The 25,987-nt window shown below is 38.6% G+C and overlaps 2 protein-coding genes across 8 annotated transcripts in view; one reads left to right on the top strand and one right to left on the bottom strand.

Annotated features, from left to right (window-relative positions):
- Positions 1–17,228, bottom strand: part of CCDC146 (coiled-coil domain containing 146) — a 200,831-nt gene extending 183,603 nt beyond the window's left edge. The window contains exon 1 of one of the 3 annotated variants that reach the window (XM_056799504.1): positions 17,210–17,228. The gene's annotated coding sequence lies outside the window, so the exon portion shown is untranslated. Of the gene's footprint in view, positions 1–11,763; positions 12,096–17,209 lie in introns of those variants that run through there. The other 2 variants (XM_007504057.3, XM_001371084.4) reach the window with 2 other exon arrangements.
- The window catches only part of FAM185A (family with sequence similarity 185 member A), a 104,501-nt gene continuing 90,595 nt past the window's right edge, over positions 12,082–25,987 (top strand). The window contains exons 1-3 of one of the 5 annotated variants that reach the window (XM_001371129.4): positions 12,082–12,970; positions 16,593–16,702; positions 25,505–25,597. In XM_001371129.4, coding sequence (XP_001371166.2) covers positions 12,544–12,970; positions 16,593–16,702; positions 25,505–25,597 — 630 coding nt within the window. In that variant the 5' untranslated portion in view covers positions 12,082–12,543. The remainder of the gene's footprint in view (positions 12,971–16,592; positions 16,703–25,504; positions 25,598–25,987) is intronic. The other 4 variants (XM_016426067.2, XM_007504056.3, XM_007504054.3 and 1 more) reach the window with 4 other exon arrangements.

A 25,987-nucleotide genomic window follows, 5' to 3' on the forward strand; every position in this document is an offset into this window, starting at 1 on the left:
AGGTCTTGGGTCTATATTCAATGCTTGTGTTTCAGGTCCCCAAAATTTGAATGTTTATGCTTACATCTCGATCAACATTATTTTAAATATTTCTGCTTACAGACATACATCTCATTGGACCTTGTCAGGTAATAGCCCACTTTACAAAATACCTTAACTGCTTAGTGAATTAGGTGATTTGGGTACTCTTCTTTAAACCCTTATACCAAATAAATTTCTCTTTGGAGGTTTATTCTTGTGACTAACAGGTTTTTCCTAGAGTGACAATGATGCTGAGTTTTCTTGACTACAAACAGTTTAGTCCTTCACTGAGATAATTTGATGCATCACAGAGAGATAATTACTGTTAACTAGATTATATGCTATCGGTGGTTCTAAAAGATTTTGATATTTGTTTATCAAGTTTAATTGCAGTTTAAAGTACTTAAAATATCCTATGATAATAATTTTAAAAGTATGAATACAGGTTTTTATAATAAGTGAAATAGCACACTGAAATCTCAATATTCATCTCAAAGTAAACATATTGACTGTAGTTATTGAAGATAAGGAGGAAGCAGAGGAAGAATGAGGTAGGTAAACTTCTGGGTAAACATGGCTGCAATCTAGACGCGAATCGCTTCCTCTCCCTGGCACTGAACGAAATAGACTACCTCAAAAGAGCATAAAAATCACCTTTGGAAGAACGAAGGGACTCTCCAGTACCCCACAGAAACGAAGGTATGTGGGGTTTGAACATTTTCACACTATAAGAAGGAGGAAAAGCTTGCACAAAACCGTGAATTGAGCCTCTCCCCCTCCCCCCCACCTTTCCCACCAAACCAGAGTAAGGTATCAGAGCGCTCACTGGGACAGTGAGTGAGTGAGGAACGTCTCTGTCTCGGGGGGCACACCAGGGTCCTTGGGATATAAAGACTGCTAGGAAACGACCTCTCAGGGCAGTTTCACGGGAGAATCCAGAGCTGATCACAGGGGCAGCTGCACTGAACACAGGGGCGGTTGCGTTGAGCGCAGGGGAGGCCACACTGAATAAAGGGGCAGTTGCACTGAGCACAGGGGCCTGCTCTCTAAGAAACCTCGGAGGCTGGGAAGAACTAGTCTGAGGCAACCTAAATTCACAGAAAACCTTCCCATATCACCCAGACCCCAGACCAAAAAGGAAAGGGGAATAAAACCACCAAAGGAATGGCTCACACGGCCCAAAATCAAGCCTCCAAGAAGAAAGGGAAAAAACTGACTATTGAAAACTTTTATGGTGGGAGTACCCAAGGAAAAGAAGAGAAAGAGGATGAAATCCAAACAAAATCAAAACATGCCTCCCAAAATGGAAACTATTCACAAGCTCTGGAAAACTCAAATTGGAGCTTAACCAAAACATGGAAACCTTCTGGAAAGAAAAATGGGAGAAAGAGATCAGCAGAATGATAGACAAGACTTCACAATTGGAGAAGAGCTGGAAGCATCTAATAGAAGGGCAGACAAAGCTGAAAAGCAAAACCAGTCCCTAATGACCAGAATTAAGCAACTGGAAGACAGTGAGCTTGCAAAACAGCAAGAATTAATAAAGCAAAGCCAAAAAATTAATGAATTAGAAGAAAACATAAAATATCTCACTGAAAAGGTCACAGACCAGGAAAACAGAAGAAGAAGAGACAACGTGAGAATTATTGGTCTGCCCGAAAAACCAGAGATAAACAAAAACCTCGATGCTATACTACAGGAGATTATAGAAGAAAATTGCCCACAAGTTATGGAGGAAGGGGGCAAAATAGAAATAGAAAAGGTTCATAGAACACCCTCTATACTAAATCCCCAAAAGACAACCTCCAGGAATGTAATCGCCAAATTCAAGAGCTTCCAAGAAAAGGAGAAAATCCTACCAGAAGCCAAGAAGAGGAGCTTCAGATATAGGGGGGCTCCCATAAGGATCACACATGACTTAGCGGCTAACACACTAAGAGACCTCAAAGCATGGAACACGATATTTAGAAAGGCAAGAGAGCTGGGTCTCCAACCAAGAATCAACTACCCAACAAAACTGACTATATACTTCCAGGGGAAAGTATGGGCATTCAACAAAATAGAAGATTTCCAAGCATTTGCTAAGAAAAGACCAGAACTTAGTGGAAAATTTGATATCCAAGCACAGAAAGCAAGAGAAACATGAAAAGATAAATATGAAAGAAAGGGAAAAGGAGATAAATCTTATCTTTTTCTTTAAGTCAAACTCACTTACATCAAATTCTATATATTAATATGTGGGGAAATGTATTGTGTAACTCTCAAAAATTGTATGCATCATAAGAGTAGTTAGAAGAATCATGGATAGGGAAAGATTGGGGCATCAAGAAGATTTGGTGAAAGGGGGGCAAAGTAAGAAAAAGGAAGGGGGGAATCATCGATAATACTAAGATTTACTTCAAGAAATAGTGGGGGGGGACTAAATAGAATAATCTTTCCCATACAAAGAGGAGAGGGGAAGAACTCTCATATGAGAAGGAGAGGAAGAGAGCAAGAAGTGGTATTACTTAAACCTTAATCTCAGTGAAATCAACTCTGAGAGGGAAGAACATCTAGATCCAGTGGGATCCTGAATTCTATCTTATCCAACAGGATAAGAAAAAAAGGAAAATTAAGGAGGGGAAGAGGGGAGGGAGTATTAAAAGGGAGGGAAGGAGGGGGGAGGGGAAGGGAGCATAAAAATGGAGGGGCTAGAAAGGGAAGCATATCAAGGGAGGGGACTAGGGGGACTGACCTAAAGTAAATCACTGATTCAAAAGGATATAGCTAAAGAAGAAAGGTCAGAACTAGGGGAAGATATCAAAATGCCAGGGAATCCACAAATGACAATCATAACTTTGAACGTGAATGGGATGAACTCACCCATAAAACGTAGACAAATAGCAGATTGGATTAGAATCCAAAACCCTACCATATGTTGTCTTCAAGAAACACACATGAGGCGGGTAGACACCCACAAGGTCAGAATTAAAGGATGGAGTAAGACTTTTTGGGCCTCAACTGATAGAAAGAAGGCAGGAGTTGCAATCATGATATCTGACAAAGCCAAAGCACAAATAGACCTGATCAAAAGGGATAGGGAAGGTAAATATATTCTGTTAAAAGGGAGTATAGACAATGAGGAAATATCGCTAATCAACATGTACGCACCAAATGGTACAGCATCCACATTTCTCATGGAGAAACTAGGAGAATTGAAAGAGGAAATAGACAGTAAAACCATATTAGTGGGAGACTTGCACCAACCACTATCAAATTTAGTTAAATCAAACCAAAAAATTAATAAAAAAGAGGCAAAAGAGGTGAATGAAATCTTAGAAAAATTAGAGTTAATAGACATATGGAAAAAAATAAATAGGGACAAAAAGGAATACATCTTCTTTTCAGCACCAAATGGCACATTCACAAAAATAGATCATATACTAGGTCACAGAAACATGACACTCAAATGAAGAAAAGCAGAAATAATAAATGCAACCTTTTCAGATCATAAAGCAATAAAAATATTGATCAGTAAGGGTATATGGAAAACCAAATCAAAAATTAATTGGAAATTAAATAATACGATACTCCAAAATAGGTTAGTTAGAGAAGAAATCATAGAAACAATTAATAATTTCATCGAGGAAAGTGACAATGGTGAGACATCCTTTCAAACCTTATGGGATGCAGCCAAAGCAGTACTTAGAGGAAAATTCATATCCATGAGTGCATATATTAACAAATTAGGGAGGGCAGAGATCAATGAATTGGAAATGCAAATCAAAAAACTTGAGTATGAACAAATTAAAACCCCCCAGAAGAAAACCAAACTAGAGATCCTAAAAATTAAGGGAGAAATTAATAAAATAGAAAGTGATAGAACTACTGAACTAATAAACAAAACTAGAAGCTGGTACTTTGAAAAAAACAGACAAAATAGACAAAGTTCTGGTCAATCTAATTAAAAAAAGGAAAGAAGAAAGGCAAGTTAACAGCATCAAGGATGAAAAGGGGGACCTCACCACCTCTAGTGGTAGTCTCTTGGTGATCAAGAATGACTATTGTCTTTGTGCAGTTTCATCTACAGTGTACCCTCATGTGGCTTTGTACTCCAAAGGCTGAGGCGGAAATTTTGTGGCACATGGGGCATGGGACTCCAGTTGTTATGGGAGGTGTGGTTGTGGCCTGGTGTCGGCGTTCATGCGCAGCGGCAAGACGTCGACGTCGCTCATCTTCAAAGGTGGTGGCAGCATGGTTAATGTGGGTTCGCCAGCTGCTTCTGTCAGAGGCAGAGAGTTCTAGTTACTTTGGTGTGATGCCAGCCCACTTCAAGTTTGACTTTAGCTGATCCTTGAATCTTTTCTTTGGTTGGCCTTGTTTTCTGAGTCCAGCTGACAGTTCACCATAGAACACCTGTCTTGGTATTCGCTGTGGATCCATGTGGATGATGTGTCCAGACCATCGTAGCTGGGTTTTGAGGACCATTACTTCGATGCTGGTGGAGTTGGCTCTGTCGAGGACTTCCTGATTGGTGATTCGGTCCTGCCATCGGATCCTCATTATTGACTGGAGGGAGCGTTGGTGGAATTGCTCCAGCTGTTTCATGTGCTTCCAGTACAGTGTCCATGTCTCACAACCGTACAGGAGCGAGCTGAGGACCACTGCGTTATACACTTTGAGCTTTGTCACAGTGCTTACACCTCTGTGTTGGAGGACTTTGCAGCGCAGCTGCCCAAGTGCCTGGCAGGCCTTTTGGATCCTGGCATTAATCTCGCGGTCTAGGGACCCATCGTTGGCGATGGTGCTGCCCAGGTACTTGAAAGTGTTGACGTTAGAAAGCTGCGTGCTGTCAATTGTAATGCACGACTGGTTAGTTGGCCTCCCTGGTGCAGGTTGGAATAGCACCTCTGTTTTGCTGAGGCTGATAGTCAGGCCAGACAGTTTTGTTGCGGCAGAGAACCTGTCCACAATGGTTTGGAGATGATTTTCTTGGTGGGCCATGAGAGCACAGTCATCTGCAAAGAGAGCTTTCAGGATGAGTCTCTCTGTTGTCTTTGTTTTTGCAGTCAGGCGGCGAAGGCCAAATAGTGAGCCAACCAGTTGGTATTTGATGTAGATGCCCAGGTCTAGATCCATCACAGCATGTCATAATACTTGGGTGATAAATAGGTTGAATAGTACCAGAGCGAGGACACAGCCTTGTTTCACGCCATTGGAGATGTTGAAGCAATCAGAAGTCTCTCCACCAGATAGGACTTCCCCTGTATTGTCGACATGAAAGAGCTGGATCAGTTTGACGAATTTTGCTGGGCAACCAAGCTTGCTGAGGATCACCCACAATGGGTCCCTGTTCACTGTGTTGAACACCTTTGTCAGGTGTATGAAGACAATGTAGAGGGTGTTCAGGGAGGGGTAGTATCTCTGGTATGGAGGGCTTGTCGTACCCTCCTAGGGCAGCTCTCCAGCCTCTGATCCCCACCTGACACCCAGCTCTCACTTGTGGCTCCCAGTAGCTGCTAGCATGTGGCAGCGGCCACACCCCGGGCAATGGCTTCGACAGGCCGGCCAAACCTTGTGAGGGTAGCCATTGGGTCATCGACCCATGGTGAGCCAGGGCTTTGCTCACCCAGCATGTGAAGACTGCTTTGGCTGAACAGACGGAAGAAACCAATAAGAAGTTTCAATGGCTGAGAGGGCGACGCAGCGAAGCACTGTGGAGTGCTTAGGGCCTGTTGGAGCACAAAGGACAACACGGCCATCCAATGGAGCTGAGGAAGTCTCCAGACATAACCTCACCGCCAAGGAAGAGGAAATGAAGGCAATCATTAAAAATTACTTTGCCCAACTATATGGCAATAAATATACCAACCTAGGTGATATGGATGAATATTTACAAAAATATAAATTGCCTAGACTAACAGAAGAAGAAATAGATTTCTTAAATAATCCCATATCAGAAAAATAAATCCAACAGGCCATCAAAGAACTTCCTACGAAAAAATCCCCAGGGCCTGATGGATTCACCAGTGAATTCTATCAAACATTCAAAGAACAGCTAACCCCAATACTATACAAACTATTTGACATAATAAGCAAAGAGGGAGTTCTACCAAATTCCTTTTATAACACAAACATGGTACTGATTCCAAAGACAGGAAGGCCAAAAACAGAGAAAGAAAATTATAGACCAATCTCCCTAATGAATATAGATGCAAAAATCTTAAATAGGATACTAGCAAAAAGACTCCAGCAAGTGATCAGAAGAGTCATTCACCATGATCAAGTAGGATTTGTACCAGGAATGCAGGGTTGGTTCAATATTAGGAAAACCATCCACATAATTGACCACATCAACAAGCAAACCAACAAGAACCACATGATTATTTCAATAGATGCAGAAAAAGCCTTTGATAAAATACAACACCCATTCCTATTAAAAACACTAGAAAGCATAGGAATAGAAGGGTCATTCCTAAAAATAATAAACAGTATATATCTAAAACCATCAGCTAATATCATCTGCAATGGGGATAAACTAGACGCATTCCCAATAAGATCAGGAGTGAAACAAGGATGCCCATTATCACCTCTACTATTTGACATTGTACAAGAAACACTAGCAGTAGCAATTAGAGAAGAAAAAGAAATTGAAGGCATCAAAATAGGCAAGGAGGAGACCAAGTTATCACTCTTTGCAGATGACATGATGGTCTACTTAAAGAATCCTAGAGATTCAACCAAAAAGCTAATTGAAATAATCAACAACTTTAGCAAAGTTGCAGGATACAAAATAAACCCACATAAGTTATCAGCATTTCTATATATTTCCAACACAGCTCAGCAGCAAGAACTAGAAAGAGAAATCCCATTCAAAATCACCTTAGACAAAATAAAATACCTAGGAATCTACCTCCCAAGACAAACACAGGAACTATATGAACACAACTACATAACACTCTCCACACAACTAAAACTAGACTTGAGCAATTGGAAAAACATTAACTGCTCATGGATAGGACGAGCCAATATAATAAAAATGAACATCCTACCCAAGTGCCATACCCATTGAACTACCAAAATACTTCTTCACTGATTTAGAAAAAACCATAACAAAGTTCATTTGGAAGAACAAAAGATCAAGGATATCCAGGGAAATCATGAAAAAAAAAACACATATGATGGGGCCTTGCAGTCCCTGACCTTAAACTATATTACAAAGCAGCAGTCAGCAAAACAATTTGGTACTGGCTAAGAAACAGAAAGGAAGATCAGTGGAATAGACAGGGGGAAAGCGACCTCAGCAAGACAGTATACGATAAACCCAAAGATCCCTTTGGGTTTTGGGACAGCTTTTGGGACAAAAATCCACTATTCGATAAAAACTGTTGGGAAAATTGGAAGACAGTGTGGGAGAGACTAGGAATACATCAACACCTCACACCCTACACCAAGATAAATTCAAAATGGGTGAGTGACTTAAACATAAAGAAGGAAACCATAAGTAAATTGGGTAAACACAGAATAGTATACATGTCAGACCTTTGGGAGGGGAAAGACTTTAAAACCAAGCAAGACATAGAAAGAATCACAAAATGTAAAATAAATAATTTTGACTACATCAAATTAAAAAGCTTTTGTACAAACAAAACCAATGTAACTAAAATCAGAAGGGAAACAACAAACTGGGAAAAAATCTTCATAGAAACCTCTGACAAAGGTTTAATTACTCAAATTTATAAAGAGCTAAATTAACTGTACAAAAAATCAAGCCATTCTCCAATTGATAAATGGGCAAGGGACATGGATAGGCAGTTCTCAGATAAAGAAATCAAAACTATTAATAAGCACATGAAGAAGTGTTCTAAATCTCTTATAATCAGAGAGATGCAAATAAAAACAACTCTGAGGTATCACCTCACACCTAGCAGATTGGCTAACATAACAGCAAAGGAAAGTAATGAATGCTGGAGGGGATGTGGCAAAGTAGGGACATTAATTCATTGCTGGTGGAGTTGTGAACTGATCCAACCATTCTGTAGGGCAATTTGGAACTATGCTCAAATGGCGACAAAAGAATATCTACCCTTAGATCCAGCCATAGCACTGCTGGGTCTGTACCCCAAAGAGATAATGGACAAAAAGACTTGTACAAAAATATTCATAGCTGAGCTCTTTGTGGTGGCCAAAAACTGGAAAACGAGGGGATGCCCATCAATTGGGGAATGGCTGAGCAAATTGTGGTATATGTTGGTGATGGAATACTATTGTGCTAAAAGGAATAATAAAGTGGAGGAGTTCCATGGAGACTGGACCAACCTCCAGAAGTGATGCAGAGCGAGAGGAGCAGAACCAGGAGAACATTGTACACAGAGACTAATACACTGTGGTATAATCGAACGTAATGGACTTCTCCATTAGTGGCGGTGTAATGTCCCTGAACAATTTGCAGGGATCTAGGAGAAAAAAACACTATTCATAAGCAAAGGATAAACTATGGGAGTAGAAACACTGAGGAAAAGCAACTCCCTGAATACAGAGGTTGAGGGGACATGACAGAGGAGAGACTCTAAATGAACACTCTAATGCAAATATTATCAACATAGCAATGGGTTCAAATCAAGAAAACATGTAATGCCCAGTGGATTTACGCGTCGGCTATGGGGGGTGGGGGGAGGAAAAGAAAATGATCTATGTCTCTAATGAATAATGCTTGGAAATGATCAAATAAAATATAAAAAAAAAAGATCAGGAGTGAAACAAGGATGTCCATTATCACCTCTATTATTTGACACCTCTATTATTTGCTAGAAACACTAGCAGTAGCAATTAGAGAAGAAAAAGAAATTGAAGGCATTAAAATAGGCAAGGAGGAGACCAAGTTATCACTCTTTGCAGATGACATGATGGTCTACTTAAAGAATCCTAGAGATTTAACCAAACAGCTAATTGAAATCATCAACAACTTTAGCAAAGTTGCAGGATACAAAATAAACCCACATAAGTTATCAGCATTTCTATATATTTCCAACACAGCTCAGGAGCAAGAACTAGAAAGAGAAATCCCATTCAAAATCACCTTAGACAAAATAAAATACTTAGGAATCTATCTGCCGAGACAAACACTGGAACTATATGAACACAACTACATAACACTCTCCACACAACTAAAACTAGACTTGAATAATTGGAAAAACATTAACTGCCCATGGGTAGGACACACCAATATAATAAAAATGACCATCCTACCCAAACTCATTTATCTATTTAGTGCCATACCCACTGAACTTCCAAATTTTTTTTTACTGATTTAGAAAAAACCATAACAAAGTTCATTTGGAAGAACAAAGGATCAAGGATATCCAGGGAAATAATGAAAAAAAATACAAAGGAAGGGGGCCTTGCAGTCCCAGATCTCAGACTATATTATAAAGCAGAGGTCATCAAAACAATTTGGTACTGGCTAAGAGACAGAAAGGAGGATCAGTGGAATACACTCGGGGTAAGTGACCTCAGCAGGACAGTATAAGACACACCCAGAGTACCCAGCTTTTGGGACAGAAATCCACTATTTCATAAAAACTGCTGGGAAAATTGGAGCACAGTGTGGGAAAGATTAGGTTTAGATCAACACCTCACACCCTACACCAAGATAAATTCAAAATGGGTGAATGACTTGAACATAAAGAAGGAAACTATAAGAAAATTAGGTGAACGCAGAATAGTATACATGTCAGACCTTTGGGAAGGGAAAGATTTTAAAACCAAGCAAGACTTAGAAAGAGGCACAAAATGCAAAATAAATAATTTGGAATACATCAAATTAAAAAGTTTTTGTACAAACAAAACCAATGTAAATAAAATCAGAAGGAAAGCAACAAATTGGGAAGCAATCTTCATAAAAACCTCTGACAAAGGTTTAATTACTCAAATTTACAAAGAGCTAAATCAATTGTACAAAAAATCAAGCCATTCTCCAATTGATAAATGGGCAAGGGACATGAACAGGCAGTTCTCAGCCAAAGAAATCAAAACTATTAATAAGCACATGAAAAAGTGCTCTACATCTCTTATAATCAGAGAGATGCAAATCAAAACAACTTTGAGGTATCACCTCACACCTAGCAGATTGGCTAACATGACAGCTATGGAAAGTAATGAATGCTGGAGGGGATGTGGCAAAGTAGGGACATTAATTCATTGTTGGTGGAGTTGTGAATTGATCCAACCATTCTGGAGGGCAATTTGGAACTATGCCCAAAGGGCGATAAAAGACTGTCTGCCCTTTGATCCAGCCATAGCACTGCTGGGTTTGTACCCCAAAGAGATAATAAGGTAAAAAGACTTGTACAAGAATATTCATAGCTGTGCTCTTTGTGGTGGCAAAAAAATTGGAAAATGAGGTGATGCCCTTCAATTGGGGAATGGCTGAACAAATTGTGGTATATGTTGGTGGTGGAATACTATTGTGCTAAAAGGAATAATAAAGTGGAGGAATTCCATGGAGTCTGGAACAACCTCCAGGAAGTGATGCAGAGCGAAAGGAGCAAACTAGGAAAACATTGTACACAGAGACTGATACACTGTGGTACAATCAAAGGTAATGGATTTCTCCATTAGGGTCCATGCAATGTCCCTGAACAATCTGCAGGGATCTAAAAAACACTATCCACAAGCAGAAGATAAACTGTGGGAGTAAAAACACTGAGGAAAAGCAACTGCTTGATTACAAGGGTGGAGGGGATATGACTGAGGAGAGACTCTAAATGAACACTCGAATGCAAATACCAACAACATGGAAATGGGTTCGAATCAAGGACACATGTGATACCCAGTGGAATCATGCATTGCCTATAGGAGAGGTGGTGGGAGGGGAGGGTGGAAGAAAAGAAAATGATCATTGTTTCCAATGAATAATGTTTGGAAATGACCAAATAAAATAATGTTGTTTTTTTTTTTAAAGAATGAGGTAGGTAAATAAACTTAAAACCACTCTGAATGTGAATAATGCAATGGTTGGCAAAATCATCCAGGATCCTTGGCCCCCTATCCAATCTTAAGACAGTCTCACACTCACTTAAAAAAAGTGAAAAATAACTCCACAAAACCTTGCCTTCTGTTTTAGAATCAATACAAGTATTGGGACCAGGACAGAATTCTGAGTGGTAAGGGCTAAGCATCTGGGATTAAATGACTTGTCCAGTTGTCTTACAGCTGGAAAGTGTCTGAGGCTAGATTCGAACCTAGGTCCTCCCTTCAGTCCTGGCACTCTATTTAACACCCATTTCTACAATGCCCTGGTCTTTAACATTCTTGGGGAAGTGGAACTTCTTTTGTTCAAATCTGGTGTTACAGTTATTAATGGTAGCAATACAACAATAATAAGTTTTGACGATATGACTGAGCTCTGGAAATAATTCGTGGTGGTTATGGAAAAAGAAACATCATGGCAAGTAGAGGAATTGAAGGTGGAGAGGCAATCGTAAACTCGAAGACTACTGAAACTGGAAAGAACCTTAAGAGATCACATAATTTAGCCTTCATTTCCAGCTGAATAAAGTGAAGGGATGTGCCTCAAGTCACAAAGCTCACAAAAGGGTAAGGAAAAGGAAAGCGATATTTACTAACATAGTATCTAAACCTATATTTGTTTATGTGTATGAATATATATTATTTTTTAATTCAGAAGCTCACTGAATTCTTGGCCTCCCTTCATACCAGACTTCCGACCCTATTTTCACTCTCAGTTCTCCTTTCCTTTACCTCTTATCTGGTGCAGACGGTTTGAACTCCGCCTCCCACAGGTTTCTCCCCTGCTATTCCCATATCCCAACAGCTCATTTTCTTACTTTTTCTTCTCCTGGCCCTTTCTTTCCAGTTCTGGCTGTTTCGATTTTCGGAATTTCTGCCTTTTTCGTCGCACTGCAGGAGCCAACAGCTCTTTCTGAATTTAGCCTCAGCGTCCCCTGTATCCATGGAGACCACACTAAGCTGACGCACCAGTCATCTACAGGTTTCCTATTGGCTAGCAAGGATCCTCCCACTTCTCCGATAGCTATAGACCAATGGGCTTGAGGCACAAGACACACCAGTTTGCAGGGAACTAACTTCCGTCCTCCGTATTTCCATTCGCCCCCAGCATTCCACCCCTCTGGTTCAGATGTGAACCTTCTGGGACTTGTAGTTTCTTTAGTGCCTAGAACCTCACGCTCGAGCTGCGACTTAGGACTACACATCCCGTCTGCCCGCGCAGTTACTGAGGGGTTGAAGGTCAAGAAGACCCCTTGCAGTTGAAGACTGAGGAAATTCTATCTGTTGCTGAAGTTCCATCTGGCCTCCCGGAGTTCGTGGTTGGCTGGTAGGACCCGGCAGGGCAGGCAGGGTGCGGTAGCGTAGGTGGGTTCTATTTATGTGGCTCGGAGGTTCATTTACATCACCTGCTGACCTGCCTTCCGTGCTCCTTGGGTCTGCGTTGGCTGGGTTAGCCACAGCCAAGGAAACGCCTAGGGGTCCGTGACCTGGGCCCAGACTTGAGCCGGGGTCATGTTTGTCCCTACCCTCGGCTCGTGGCAAAGCGGCCCCAGGCTCATCCCCTCCGGAACGCGGGCCAGGCTCTGGGCCGCGGCACGCCGCGTCCGTCCAGCCATACCTCATGGCTTGGCGGAGAGGAGCTGCGTGAGCATACCTGGAGTCCCTCGCAGAGTCCGGCGCAAGGAGTGGTCGCTGATGGTCAGTCCTTTCGGACTGCTGCAAGCGCGGCTCCCTTGCGACATCACCGTGAGGCCCCTGGACCCTTACCAGTACCCGAACGCTGACCGGGTGCTGGTCAGGGTAAATGGCGTGGAGGGCGGCGACCTGGACCTTGACAGCATCCTGGTGAGGTACGACGAGGCTCTGAAGCACATGGCCATCCTCTCGGAGACTATCGACCACCACGCTTCAGTGGAGGTGAAGGTTCCATTGAAGTTCGGTAAGCCAAGTGGGGTTAACGTGAGGAATCTCTGACTTCAGTGTTCATAAGGTAACGGATAAGTTGTCGTAGCTTAGATACCTCAGATCATTATAGGTCGTAGGATCCATCCCTCTCCTTTTGCTAGTGAGGAAACTGAAGCCTGGGGAGGTGACTTGGTCGATTAACATGTTCCAGGTCACACAGGTGATTCGAACCTCGGACCTTTGATTCCAAACCCAATGATCGTTTTCTCTGCATAACAGTCCCTTTAGCCCTGCTATGGTGCTTTAAGGTTTGCAGAGCCCTTTGTGAGTTATCTCATTCGGTCCTAAAAGTAACAGCTCCTAGGTATTTATTTTAGGGTCGAGTGCACTTTACATTTTGTTAAATCTTTCGTTCTAAAAGAAACAGAACCCAGGCATTTAGTTGCTAAAAGAAAGGACGGTAAGCTTTATAGGGGTTATTTGGTTGGATCCTAAATATAAGGAGACCGCGATAACTTCTTAAGAAAAGGAGCATGTGCGCTTTCCATTGTTGAATCATATGTTGCTAAAAGTAACAGGCAGGTATTGGTGTCTACAGGAAAGGGGCATGAGCTCTACACTTGTTATCTTGTCGGATCCTAAAAATAAGGCCATGGCAATTATTGGCTGCTAAACGAAAGAGGCATGGTTTTTACACTTGTTACCTGATTTGAGCCTAAAAAGTAACAGCTGGGTTTAAACATTTTTTTGACTGCTAAGGGTAAGGAACCTCTGCTTTACATTTGCTCTTTTAGCCTAAAAGTAATGACATCTGGGTAATTAATTGACTGCTAATGGAAAGGGATGCTTTTTGTAAGCCATCAATTGGACTCCAGGTTGCTGTTTTATTACTGAGAACTCCATGTGCTGCCATTTAGAATTATATTCTGTTAAATTTAACCTTATTTTAAAGAGAATAGTTGTGTGCTTAGCTAATAAAGTATTTACAATTGAAATGGAAATATGGTTTGATGAAGACAAAAGATTGCCCTCCTCTCTGGTATACTTCATCTCCAATTATATACAAATGAAAAAACTGAACTAAGGTTACTTCAGCTCTAGATATATAATTCCATAACTGATATTTAAATATAATATCTGCCTCTTTGTTTGTAAGCCTCAGAGGAGTTAATGAGGGTAAGAAGGCTTTATTGTTTGGAAGGTAAAAATGGAGGTGTTTATAGGATTGGTAGTGGCAGTAACATATAACTTATAACTAATTGTTCCTAAACATTTGGGGACTGCTATCTTGTTAGGTTTTGCAGAGTGACCTTTAAATCAGTATCATCTACTCACTGAGATGTTTTTTTAACCTCTCTCCCAGTTCTGCTAAACAATCTAGAAAACAATTTAAGTTAATTGCTATTAAATGTAAGTCAATTTGGAGTAGAAAGCATATCTGCATTATTATGAATAGTACATCTAATTCCTCTTGTTTCAAATGTAAGTAAGCCTGCATTTTCTAAGGCAGTGACAGCTGAGCTGAAGATCAGACAAGGCCTATTAAAGTAGAAAAGCTTTGAGTATTAGAAAAGTAACAGATGACTTGTCTGTTGCTTGAGGACCACCAGCCAAAATGCAAAAAGGCTCACTTATCATAAGGTGATAAATCAGTTGGGGAAACATCAGTTCATGAGAGTAGTCCATTGAGTCCATAAAGAGAGAGGCTGCAAAATGCATAGGTATAAGAAGTATGCACTGCAATAAAATCATGGCTCTGAAGTATTTATGTAAGGGTTTAGGCAGAGGTAATATAGAGCTTGACTCTAGTGTTAGGCATTTGGTGTTGAGAGATTCCATTTATTCTCAAGTATTATGTAGGTTATATATTAAATATCAGTATCCTTTGCTTTCCATAATTATTATAATTTATTCAAAGTTATACTACAAATAATTAAAAGAGCCAAGAATACCTTTTTGCCCTGGCTTGCTGCTATTTATATATTAGCAATGGTCATATTAGATTTCTTGGCATAGTCTATTTTCAGGGGGCTTTATAATGACTTAATTTCAGTGATTCTCCATTTATATGGGTGTTGATCACCATTTTTAACTGAGAAAATTTCTTAACAGAACTAATTTAATATTGTAGACAAAATTTGAATTTGTAGCCCAAGTTCGTGTTTAGTACTTGTTTAATATAGTTACTTTGACATTTTGGAAGGGACATGATTTTATTGGTGTGGTACTTTCTTCACTTGATATAGATTGTAACCCTTTTACATTTCAGTTGCTTTGGTAGAGAGAAAAAATCATTACCTGATGGCTACCTTTCACTTAGGCTGGTTCTGGGACAACAGATTCACAATACTATAATCAACACCTTTTTTTACAACTTGGTAAGACCTGACGGATTGGGTATTTTTCTATCATATACATGAACTTTGACTTCACCTCACCACAATAAATCGTCATACTTGCTGGGAGCTGTTCCTTGAAAATGTTGATAGTTAACTATTTCAAACCATTTCCCAGAGCTATAGAGAGAGCAATTTCTACCCTACCTAGGATAGACTTGTAATGATGCATCAGAACTAGGACTTTAGTGGAGAACTTGCTTAATACATTATAGCACTACACATTTACATAATAAGACTGATAACTCATATTTAACAGGTTGACTTAAGATTTACAAGACTTTCTATAAAACATGGTATAGTACATTATAAAGATACACTACTCCTATTTTTTAAATAAATAAAATCAAGTGAGATCAAGAGATATGAAATGATTTGACCAGTGCCACATAACTAATAAGTGGTGGAGGTGAAATCAAATCTGTATCTTAACATTCTAAGTCACCTGATTTTAGAGTTTTGAGAAAGTTCTCATTTGTGTGAGGTAGAAGTGTCTAGAGAAACCAGTATTGTCTGATTGTGGCAAAAGATACTGGAGTGGTTTGCTGTTTCCTTCTCCAGCTCATTTTACAGATGGAGAACGTGAAGCAGAGTGACTTGTCCAGGGTCACATAGCTAGTAAGTGTCTAAAGCTAGATTTGAACTTGAGTCTTCCAAATTCCAGGCCTAGTGCTCTATCCACTGTACCACCTAGCTGCCCCAATAAAAATGTATTCTGATTATGTCTTCATTCAGCATTGGTATTCAGATCTGACTGTGGAATGATATCTTCCCATTATCCAGTTTTAAAAAATACATATTTTTTTTCTTTTTGACACATTTCATTCTTTTGGCAAACCTATTTCATTAATATAGTATTTTTCATTAATATAGTTCCATAAATGCTTAGGGATAGGCAGCTAAGGTGACTGTTCACAACCTTTTCTCCCTATAGAGAGCAGACTCATAGTAATAAGTGCCCTGTTTGATGCCTGTTTCAAATACCTGCCTCAAACAAATATTCCCTTGAAGAGTAGAGGAAAAGTAGCTTTCTCCCCTCTCTGCCCAGCCATTGCAGAGAGTAGAATAGTGGAGGTATCTTTCTAACATCCACAACACATCCATTATGTGTTGCTTTGTAATAGTAGCTCTGACTTTTATGACACACCCAATCAATACTGAGTGCTCTGCTCTCTGAGGAGCTGTCCTTCCAGAGCTGTTAAAATTCTCTTTTTGCCTGTTAGCTATTATACCAACTCATCTTTCTTTCTTCATTTCTAGATTTGAATATCAAGACATCTGGAACAGGCTGTGTAAAAGTCAAGGAATTTGAATGTGATGACTGTAGAATAGAAACTGAACAAGGGATCAGCATTGTACAGTCAGTTAAGGTATAGTCAAATTTCCAAAACTTTTTTACTATTTGAACAAACTCAAAACCTTGTAATATTTGGTATGGTAGTAAATTGAAGACATGATACTAACTTTTAGCATGTATAATCGTTCACTTTTCAGAAATTCTTCAACTTTGTTTTTAAATGAGCTCTGATAGTAGATCAGTCTAATGGAAGTATAATGATGGACTATTTTGAGGATTTCTCTTTGATTTTCTTATATCTCACATTAGTAATACTCCGTGACTATTTTGAGACCAGTTCTTTAAATTGCAGAAAAAAAAATTTCCAAAGAAATTTTTTCCAAGGTGTTTTATGGAGATCTTACAGGCAATATGGCCTAGAGCAGTGTTGGTAAAGTTTTGGCACAAGTGCCCAACCTGCATGGGGAGCTGCTCCATTCCCCCTCTCTATAGCATGAGGATATTTTTGTATGCCACACTCCTCTGTCCAGCCCCCCCAAAGCAAGCACTTCTTTCCTCTGCTCTCTTGGGTAACAGTTACCTTGAGGTTGCAGTTGGTGTAAACGAACTTGAAAACCTTCACCAACACTGCCCTAGTGGATCAGTAGCCAGCCTCAAAGTCAGGAGAGGCTTACATTCTGAGTTATTGTCTGGCTGCCCATAGTAACCATGTGACCCTGAGCAAGTTGATTTTCCATCCAGTACCCCAGGCAGCAATCAGTCTAGAATTTGAAAAACGTTTGTGGTCTTCATTGGTAGAGGAAGTTCTTCATTGGTATTTCCCCACACTGATAGAATCATAGATCTAGTTAAAAAAAAAAGAAAAGAAATCTAAAGAAAATTATAGAAGTAGTTTACTTTATTCTACACATACACACCCCTGACCAGTTTTATGCAAATAGATTTATGGTCTGTATGCATTAGGAAGCTTATTATTTAAAGGAACACTGATGAATATTTAACCAATATTTGATCCCCAATTTATCTATTTTTAAAGCAGGAGGAAAATCTTAATTTTGTTAAAACTATGTGTTACTCTTAGTGACAATTCATTATACTTATATGTAGAAAATACTGTGTATAGAGTGCAAGTAAAGTTTTGATAGTTTTTAAACACTGGAGGAAATATTGAAACTCTGGTGGTAGAGTGTTGCCCGAGTCATTTTAGGCAAGGGCAATTAGTGTAATACTGTCCTTATTAAGAGAATTTTTAAGGAAGACCTCAGGTAAATTAAGGTTTTTTTTTAACCCCTTTTTGTTAAAAATCTTTAAGTATTTCAGAAAGTACCCTGGGAGCAGTGGGAGAGAGTGAGGAAAATGTCACATTTGAGACTTATTTGGCCTATGTGAAGAAAAATATAGGCTCTAATAAAAAGATACTTGGATGCTTTTATTTTAATATTTGAAAAGGCTTTACCAGGTAACTTAAAGTTTTTTATAGTTTCATTTTTTAAAAGCATGCTTCTAACTATTTGTCAGTTTAGAAGCTTTAATTATTTTGGTAGACTTTGTTTTAAAGATTTCTCATTTTTAAATTGATCTCTATTTTTATAAACACAGCTTCTCTACCTGAACATTTTAGGAACATTCTTCTTTTTTTTGCCCCCAAGTTGAGTTTATTTCAGAATAGATTTATTTGTTAGCTCAAGCAAATTTGCTTAACAAACAAAACCCAGGTATGGAGTGTTCCTTAAGAAAATAAGAATTGATTTTTGCTATAAAATTGTTTTACTCAATGAAAAGCTATGTCAAATTAGTTTTGCTTATTAATAGCACAATTTCAAAGTAACTTTTTACTTGAAATTGGATCCTACTTCAAATGACTTATTTCATGAAACACTGAAAAAAGGATAGGAATTAATTCTGGAATCTAATATAGTTCAATTTATTTTTGGTTATTCACTTTTTTGGCAGTTGAAATTGTTTTAGGTCACTAAGTGACAAGAAGAGTATTCAAAACAGCCCTCTGGTAAGAATTACTATGTGTGATTTAGAAGGACTACTACTTAGGCTTTTGTAGTGTTTTGACTCAGGAATGTGATTAGCTGTTTTAATTTTCAAGTAAAATCACAAAAGATGAATTGTTTTATGCTTTAAACTATAAAGATAATTTTAGTGTTTTGACTTAAATCTTAATAATTGGTCGCCAGGGATGATTCCCAAATAAGACCCAAATCAGCTGGGAATTATGGAGATTTTAATTAATATAAATGAAGAAATTGAGAGAGAGAGAGAGAGTGAGAGTGTGAGTTAAAGGCCTTGGCCAAAGTGGCCTCCCTGAGCCTAAGGAAAAGGGACTCAGTCTTATCACTCACCACGAGACCATCTCCAAACTGGGTTCCAGTCCTCCACTGAACTTAATCTCCTGAACTGAGTTCAGAATCCAATTCCACTCTGAACTGAATTCTCTCAACTGACTTTTTACCCCTCCTTTTAAAGAAATTTTCTCTTATGTCACCTTCCCCTAAATTTTCACATCTACCAATCACAGTAGATGCTTTTTTTTCAGGACTGCCCATTCTTATTTCTCACCATTCTTTAGTTCTCACCTTCTCTTGTTAGATTATATCTTCTGAGTACTTCACATTTCTTTGTTAAGCTCACCTTTTGTGAGTTACTTGACCTTTTTGTGATTAATTTAACCTTTATAGGTACTTAACACCCTTTTGTATTAGATCTAAAAATAGACTTAGCTTAAAGTTCTAGTTTCACTATAAGGTATGAGTTAAGTATCTTCATTGTTCAATCAGGAGTTTACAACTTTATCTTCCCCTAAAGTATTTCCAAGTATGGGTGGAGTAAGGTAAAGTTCCCAAGACATTCCTAATTCTGTTAGACCAAATATCTCCATTGTTACAATAAGGAAATAGCTAAATCAAATCTTCTAAAGTACAGTCTGAGTAGTTTTTAAGATTCACATAACTATTTTTATATTCTGATAGTAAATAGGGAGTTATTTCCAGATCAGTAGTCAATATACACGAAAATTGCTGATGTATTATAAAAGCAATAACAAGTTACAAGAAAAAATAAAAAAACAAGCTAATATGGTAAATCATTTAGGCAGTTCCATCCTAACTTCTTTTAATGAGCTGTTGACACTGAAAATGGGACATGGATCAAAGAATATATATATTGATATTATCACTATTTCTTAAAAAAGCTAAACTGATAAAAATCAGTCACTATGTCAGGGAGAATAAAAAGCCCAGAAATCAACTCAGCCAGCAAACATTTGATCTCCTTGCCAAGCATAGAGAAGTGGCAGCCAAGGGCATCACAAGTTTAAAACATACTTGTTGCTAAAGTCTTACCAAGGTTGATGGTGGGAGATTATAAACTATTGCTTCATAAAAGTGAGAAGCATTAAAGAGAAAAGCAACTTTAAAGAAAGTTGGTGAGAGATGCATTTATATCATCTCAAGGATATTTAAAGATGAAACTGGCAGGAGGACAACAAACATGGAAAATGGAAAAGATATGGCAAGATCACTATAACAAACTTTTTTTCTCTGTCAGGGACAGTGGAGTCCTAGTGCATCTGTATTTGAGTATCACAGTCCCTTGTGAATCTATATGAAATGGAAATGGCACTAAAGGAAGCAAAAATGAGTAAAGAAAAGCTGAACTGGTCCGATATACAGAGAAGAGGTCTGCTTTAGAGGCAAAAATTTTGAGGACATTGAGGGATACCAAATACTTTGGGTGTGGGGGAATCACATTCTACTGAAGAAGGCAACTTTGCATGCCTACTTTCCCATTTTTATACAAGATTTTTATGAGAATAATCATTAGGAAGACAGTCTATACCTGTATTAAGGACTTCTTTGATAAAGGTATGAGAAGGAAACAGGAAGGCTTTTGTCAGTGATTTTCTAGAGCAGACCACATTTTTTGCAATCATATAGCTGGCTAAAATATGAAAAGAATATAAGATCCCATGGAGCCTTTTTTTGTCTATTAAAAAGATTTTGAGCTAGAGTATCCATTTTTCTCATAATAAGATTTTTCCATGCATGCTAAAATCATATAAGATTCCCAGAATGATATAAAAATATAAATGATTTTGACAACATTCTGATTAATATCAAATGAGACATGCAGTAACAGTGTAGGTTATGGAAGTTCAGAAGGTGGACAAACTAGGAACTCATTGTGTTTTAAGGAACATCAAGATGTGTACTGAAGTCCCTGAGTGGGATTTAAAAGAATAGGGTAGAGTGAAGGGATGTGAACTGGGTCCTAAACTCCTTGAGAAAGGAAAGAGAATAATCTAGAAGGTGATGGTAACAAAAAAAAAATTGGATAGAAGAGGATAAGACAGATTAATGAATCTCAAAAGAGAGGAGATTATTGCTAAGTTATGGTCACTGAGAAGGTCTGAAAGTTGCAATGAAGAGCAAGAAGTATACATATTTCCCCCATGTGTAAGTTGGCATTACAAGAGTATCCAATACTGGAGAGAGTGGTAAAGGGTACAATGTTTTTTCAGAATGAGTTGGGTTTCTGAAGACTGAAAGTGTGATAGGAATAGGCCTTAGACAAAAAGAAAGTTTGTCAATAGAGAAGGGCACAATGCAAGTTGGGAGGACAGTTGTACAGAGGTGATTGAGATTGGTAATGAGATTTATTCTGGGGACCTGATGACTGAATTCCAGAGATTAGGAGAAGAGGAAGTAGGGATTTGTTAATTATAGGATAGAGAAGTACCATTGGCTTGGATGCTCATCCTTAAGGGTTCTTTGATGATAGCACACTTGGCGAGTTTTTTATAACCCAAAAACAGTGGAAGAAAGAAGATCTGTTTAAATATCCAAGTCAATAAATATTTGGTGGCCAATTCCCTAGGGACTCCTTGACTTATGTGCAGCAACAATTCCTTTTCCACATTCCAAGATGAAGTTGGATGATATAGAGTTAGAAGATGCCCTGCAAGTAGAGTTTGCACTCAAATCTTGGCCTGGCATCAGAAACCCCTTTCCTAGACTTTGTCTTGGCAGTGGGGGTAAAGCAAAGGTACTGATGGTGAAAGTCCTGGTGTTTGGGGGTCCAAAATGTATGGAGGGATAAGGAATTCCTTCTTTTCTCAAGTAGGTTTTATCTCCTAATATAGCAGTATCCTTTCCTTAGGAGCTATAGTAAAGAGAAGTTACAGCATTGTTGCAGTGACTCTATAGTCACAATAGATTCTAGTAAAAGTAGGTTCCTATGAAAAAAGAGGCAGGTCCCTGAGGCAAGATAACAATGGAGGGGGGAGAGGGGAAAGGGAGAAATGTCCTCTCATAGGCAAATCCTGCTCAATCCTAGGACAGTAGTAGTAGTAGTAGTAGTCTCTCGGTAACCGAGGATGACGATTGTCTTTGTGTGTTTTTGTGCACAAAGACCCTTGTGCATGAAGATTTAAGTGGAAAAGTCGATGCACAGAGACAGTCCCACTCTCTTGGCGTTGGAAGCCTGGGTCTAGTGGCATGAAAAGTTGTTACACCTGGAGACTTCCTCAGCTGCACTGGATGGCCGTGTTGTCTTTTGTGCTCCAACATGCCCTAAGCACTCCACAGTGCCTTGCTGCGTCGCCCTCTAAGCCGTTGAACCTTCTTATTGGTTTCTTCTGTCTGTTCAGCCGAAACAGTCTTCACATGCTGGGTGAGCAAAGCTCTAGTTCACCAGGGGTCCACGATGACCCGATGGCTACCCTCACAAGGTTTAGCCGGCCTGTCGAAGCTGTTGCCCGGGGTGTGGCTGCTGCCGCATGCTAGCAGCTACTAGGAGCCACAAGTGAGAGCTGGGTGTCAGGTGAGGGTCAGAGGCTGGAGAGCTGCCCTAGGAGGGCACAACAAGCCCTCCATACCTTCATACCAAAGATATTACTCCTCCCTGAGCACCCCATACACCCCAATCCTAGGATAATAGGATCATAACTCATAAGATCATTACTTTAAAGTTGGAAGAGCCCTAGAGGCCATCTCAGTCAACCCTATTATTGCATAGAAGAGCTACTGAGAACCCAAAGGCTAAATTACTTTTCCACGTTCTTAGAGCTATGAAAGTGACAGAATTGAGATTCACACTAGGCCTTCTGACCGCAATGTCTTTGCCTTCATCCACACATCTTCCTCAGATCAAGAGCTGCAACAGATCTGAGAGGCCACTAATTCAAACTCTCAAACTTTATAAATGAAAAAACTAAGCTCCAGTGACTTGCCAAAAACTGCAGAGGTAGTAAGTGTTAGGAATGAGATCCGACCCAGATTCTCACCACTATATTACAAATCATGAATCATAATGGAAGGCCACAGAAGTGTAGAAATTCAAGGAAGAGTTATAGATGCTAGGACAGTAGGATACAATGACAAAAGGAGAAGGCCTCCAATGGGACCAGGCTGGGAGCATCTCTTGCTAGATTACTATAGTTCCGTTCTAGCCCCTGATAAGGAGAGTGATCCATGCTTTCTTGATATTTATTTCTTTGTACAGGGCATAGAGCTAGTCCATCAAAAACATATATCTATTGTGAATGAATAGTGAACTAACTAGACCCAGAATTGGAGAGCTGACTTGAGGACCATTAGGAAATTGCAGTTATACTTTTGATGATCTAAAAATATCTCCCTGAAACAAAGGTTCATCTTTTCAATTTCAATATTCTTTCAATGTTTCTTTATTGCTGTAAGTTATGGATATCAGTTTCTGATGAATTAAAATTGTAGGTTACCCCAAAAGATTATTAAAAAGGCACATTGGTCAACACATGCAGACTGCAGCATATTAAGATCATAGTTCTAGAATTGAAAGGGAGAATGATGTTATTTAGTCTAACTTCCTCCCCTATTTAATAGATGAAGGAACTGAAGTTTAGAAATTAAGAGACTTGCCCAAGATCCCTTAAGTAGTAAACATTATCCATGTCTTCTTTGTCAAGTTCCAATGCTCTTTCCCCTGTAGTTCCCCAAGAGAAGCAGAGTGAAGAATGTCATCTAAGAGATGTGTGCCTAGAAAACATGTTCTTCATAGGGAGAGTGAAGAATAACCAATAGATAGCCTTCATGCTCAGTTAGCATCTATGCAATGCCAAGAGATCTAGATCAGTGGTTCTCAACCTTCCTAATGCCGTGACCCCGCAATACAGTTCCTCATGTTGAGGTGATCCCAAACCAAAAAATTATTTTGGTGGCTACTTCAAAACTGTAATTTTGCTACAGTTATGATTCGGAATGTAAATACCTGATATGCATTATGTATTCTCATTGCTACAAATTGAGAGGTTGAGAACCGCTGATCTAGAGGAAAGCCCCCAGTATGCTGAATCTGCTCCCTGTGGAAGATTCATAGGAGAGAATGAATACGAATTGTATAAACAGGCGTGTGTGTATGCATATATATGTGTGTATATATGTATGTGTATATATACTATTAAAGCATCTATATTGTTTGGATCAGTGACCCATCAATTTCTGAATATTGTGTTTTATAATACACATGTGTACATACATACATATAAACACATAATGTAAAACTAATTAGGTTTAAGGGTTATTTGAACTTGTTTCCCAAATCACAGGCTATGTGTCTATATGTATCATAAGATTCTTCCTGATCATCTTTAACCAGAATGTTTGAGGGAAATATACATTATTTTATTTTGACCTGACTACAATTTTCAAAAGTTTTCATACATAAGGGCAGTACCTCGTTGATTGTGCTTTATTAGGAACCCTCTGCATATACAGATATATACATTTCCTAGTTAAGTTTTTAAATACTAAATAAAACTCCTTAAATGTTAACTTTTTGATGAAAATTTAAATTAAATCATTTTATACACTTCTTCCTTTATCAAGAGAACATAATTGGACCTTTTGTTAATTCATAACCATGGACCTGTAATTTCAGGGATGGTTAACTTGCTTACTTTGTTTAACTTACAACATTTCTTGTTCAGTGTTAAGTGGTTCAGCATCAGACACTAATATAATTTTATTAGTGGAAATCACATTACAGAAAAGATTGCTTTACCACTTCATTCTAAGGATCATGGTTTCTTTCAGTATGACTTGCAATTGCAACATTCCCTCTGTGTTTGTCTCCCCCATTACCACATGTGCTCCAGAGCAGGGATTCTCTTTCTTTCCATTTGTGTCCCTAGTCTTAGCACAGTGTTTTGCAACATAGTGCTTCATAAATGCTTTATTCATTCCTTTAACCGACTTCTGTGAAATAGTGCTTAGCTACTTTTTGTGGGATGCTATACTGTTTTTATTATGTTTATCTCCAATTATACCCTATGGAGATACTGAGGTGTACAGGGATAGTTGCTCCTAGTTGCCTTCCATTCTGGCAGATTTTGTTCTTTTTTCATTGAAGTTTTAATTTTTTTCCGAACACACCTATGTATGCTTGTGCACATACATACACAAACACACACCCCTACCCCTTTCCTCTCTAACATACCTATCTATAGCTTCTCTGTCATTACTGATTGTACCCTTAAGTAGAATTTAAAGTTGCCAAATATTCTTTGTAAAATTAAATAAAATATCCTTTATGCTTGAGCACAAAGAAGGTGACTTTCCTCTTTTCTAGTAAAATAAATCACATGGACTTTGTAACTTTTCATGGAGCTTTTTGGATTACTTATAGCTTACTTTTGGATGTTAGCTGTTTATTACAGTTGAAATGATGGAAATCTGATTGCAGATGACTAGGGTATATGTGTTTATAAATTTAATTCTTGCAATTATATGTTGATATTAATACACAAAAGGTCTAAATTTCTGAATTTTGTTTATTAAAATTATAATAACCAATGAAAATCAAATTTTTACATATTATTTTTCAGAGTAAAAAATTACATATTCAAACAAAAGGCGGCAAAGTGATCTGTCTGGGAACTATTCTTGGAAATGTAGATATTCGTGCATCAGAAAAAAGTGTAAGCAAAAATTAGATTTTTCTTTTTTAGAAGTTGTTTTAATTTAATGTAAAGTTGACCATTACAAATTCAACACTTATTTCCATTTAAAAACACTAATTAGATTTAAAATTTGAGTTTATAAAATGTCGTAATGAAAACTTGAATATGTTTGAATCTCAGAGCAGCAGCATGGTAGGAGGAAAGTGTGCTTGATTTACTAAAGTCAAGAGATACAGACCTGAGTTCAGATTCCTGTTATGACACTTATTAGGTAATCATAGGCTATGTTAAGCTTTTTGAGTTGTAGTTTCGTCTGTAAAATGGGGTTAACATTTTTGTGATTTTCAAATGATATAATTTTTATAAAGCACTTGTAAACCTTAAAACACTAGGTAGAGAGTTGCTATT

Source organism: Monodelphis domestica, chromosome 5, assembly GCF_027887165.1.
Source record: "Monodelphis domestica isolate mMonDom1 chromosome 5, mMonDom1.pri, whole genome shotgun sequence".
Classification (NCBI taxonomy): domain Eukaryota; kingdom Metazoa; phylum Chordata; class Mammalia; order Didelphimorphia; family Didelphidae; genus Monodelphis; species Monodelphis domestica.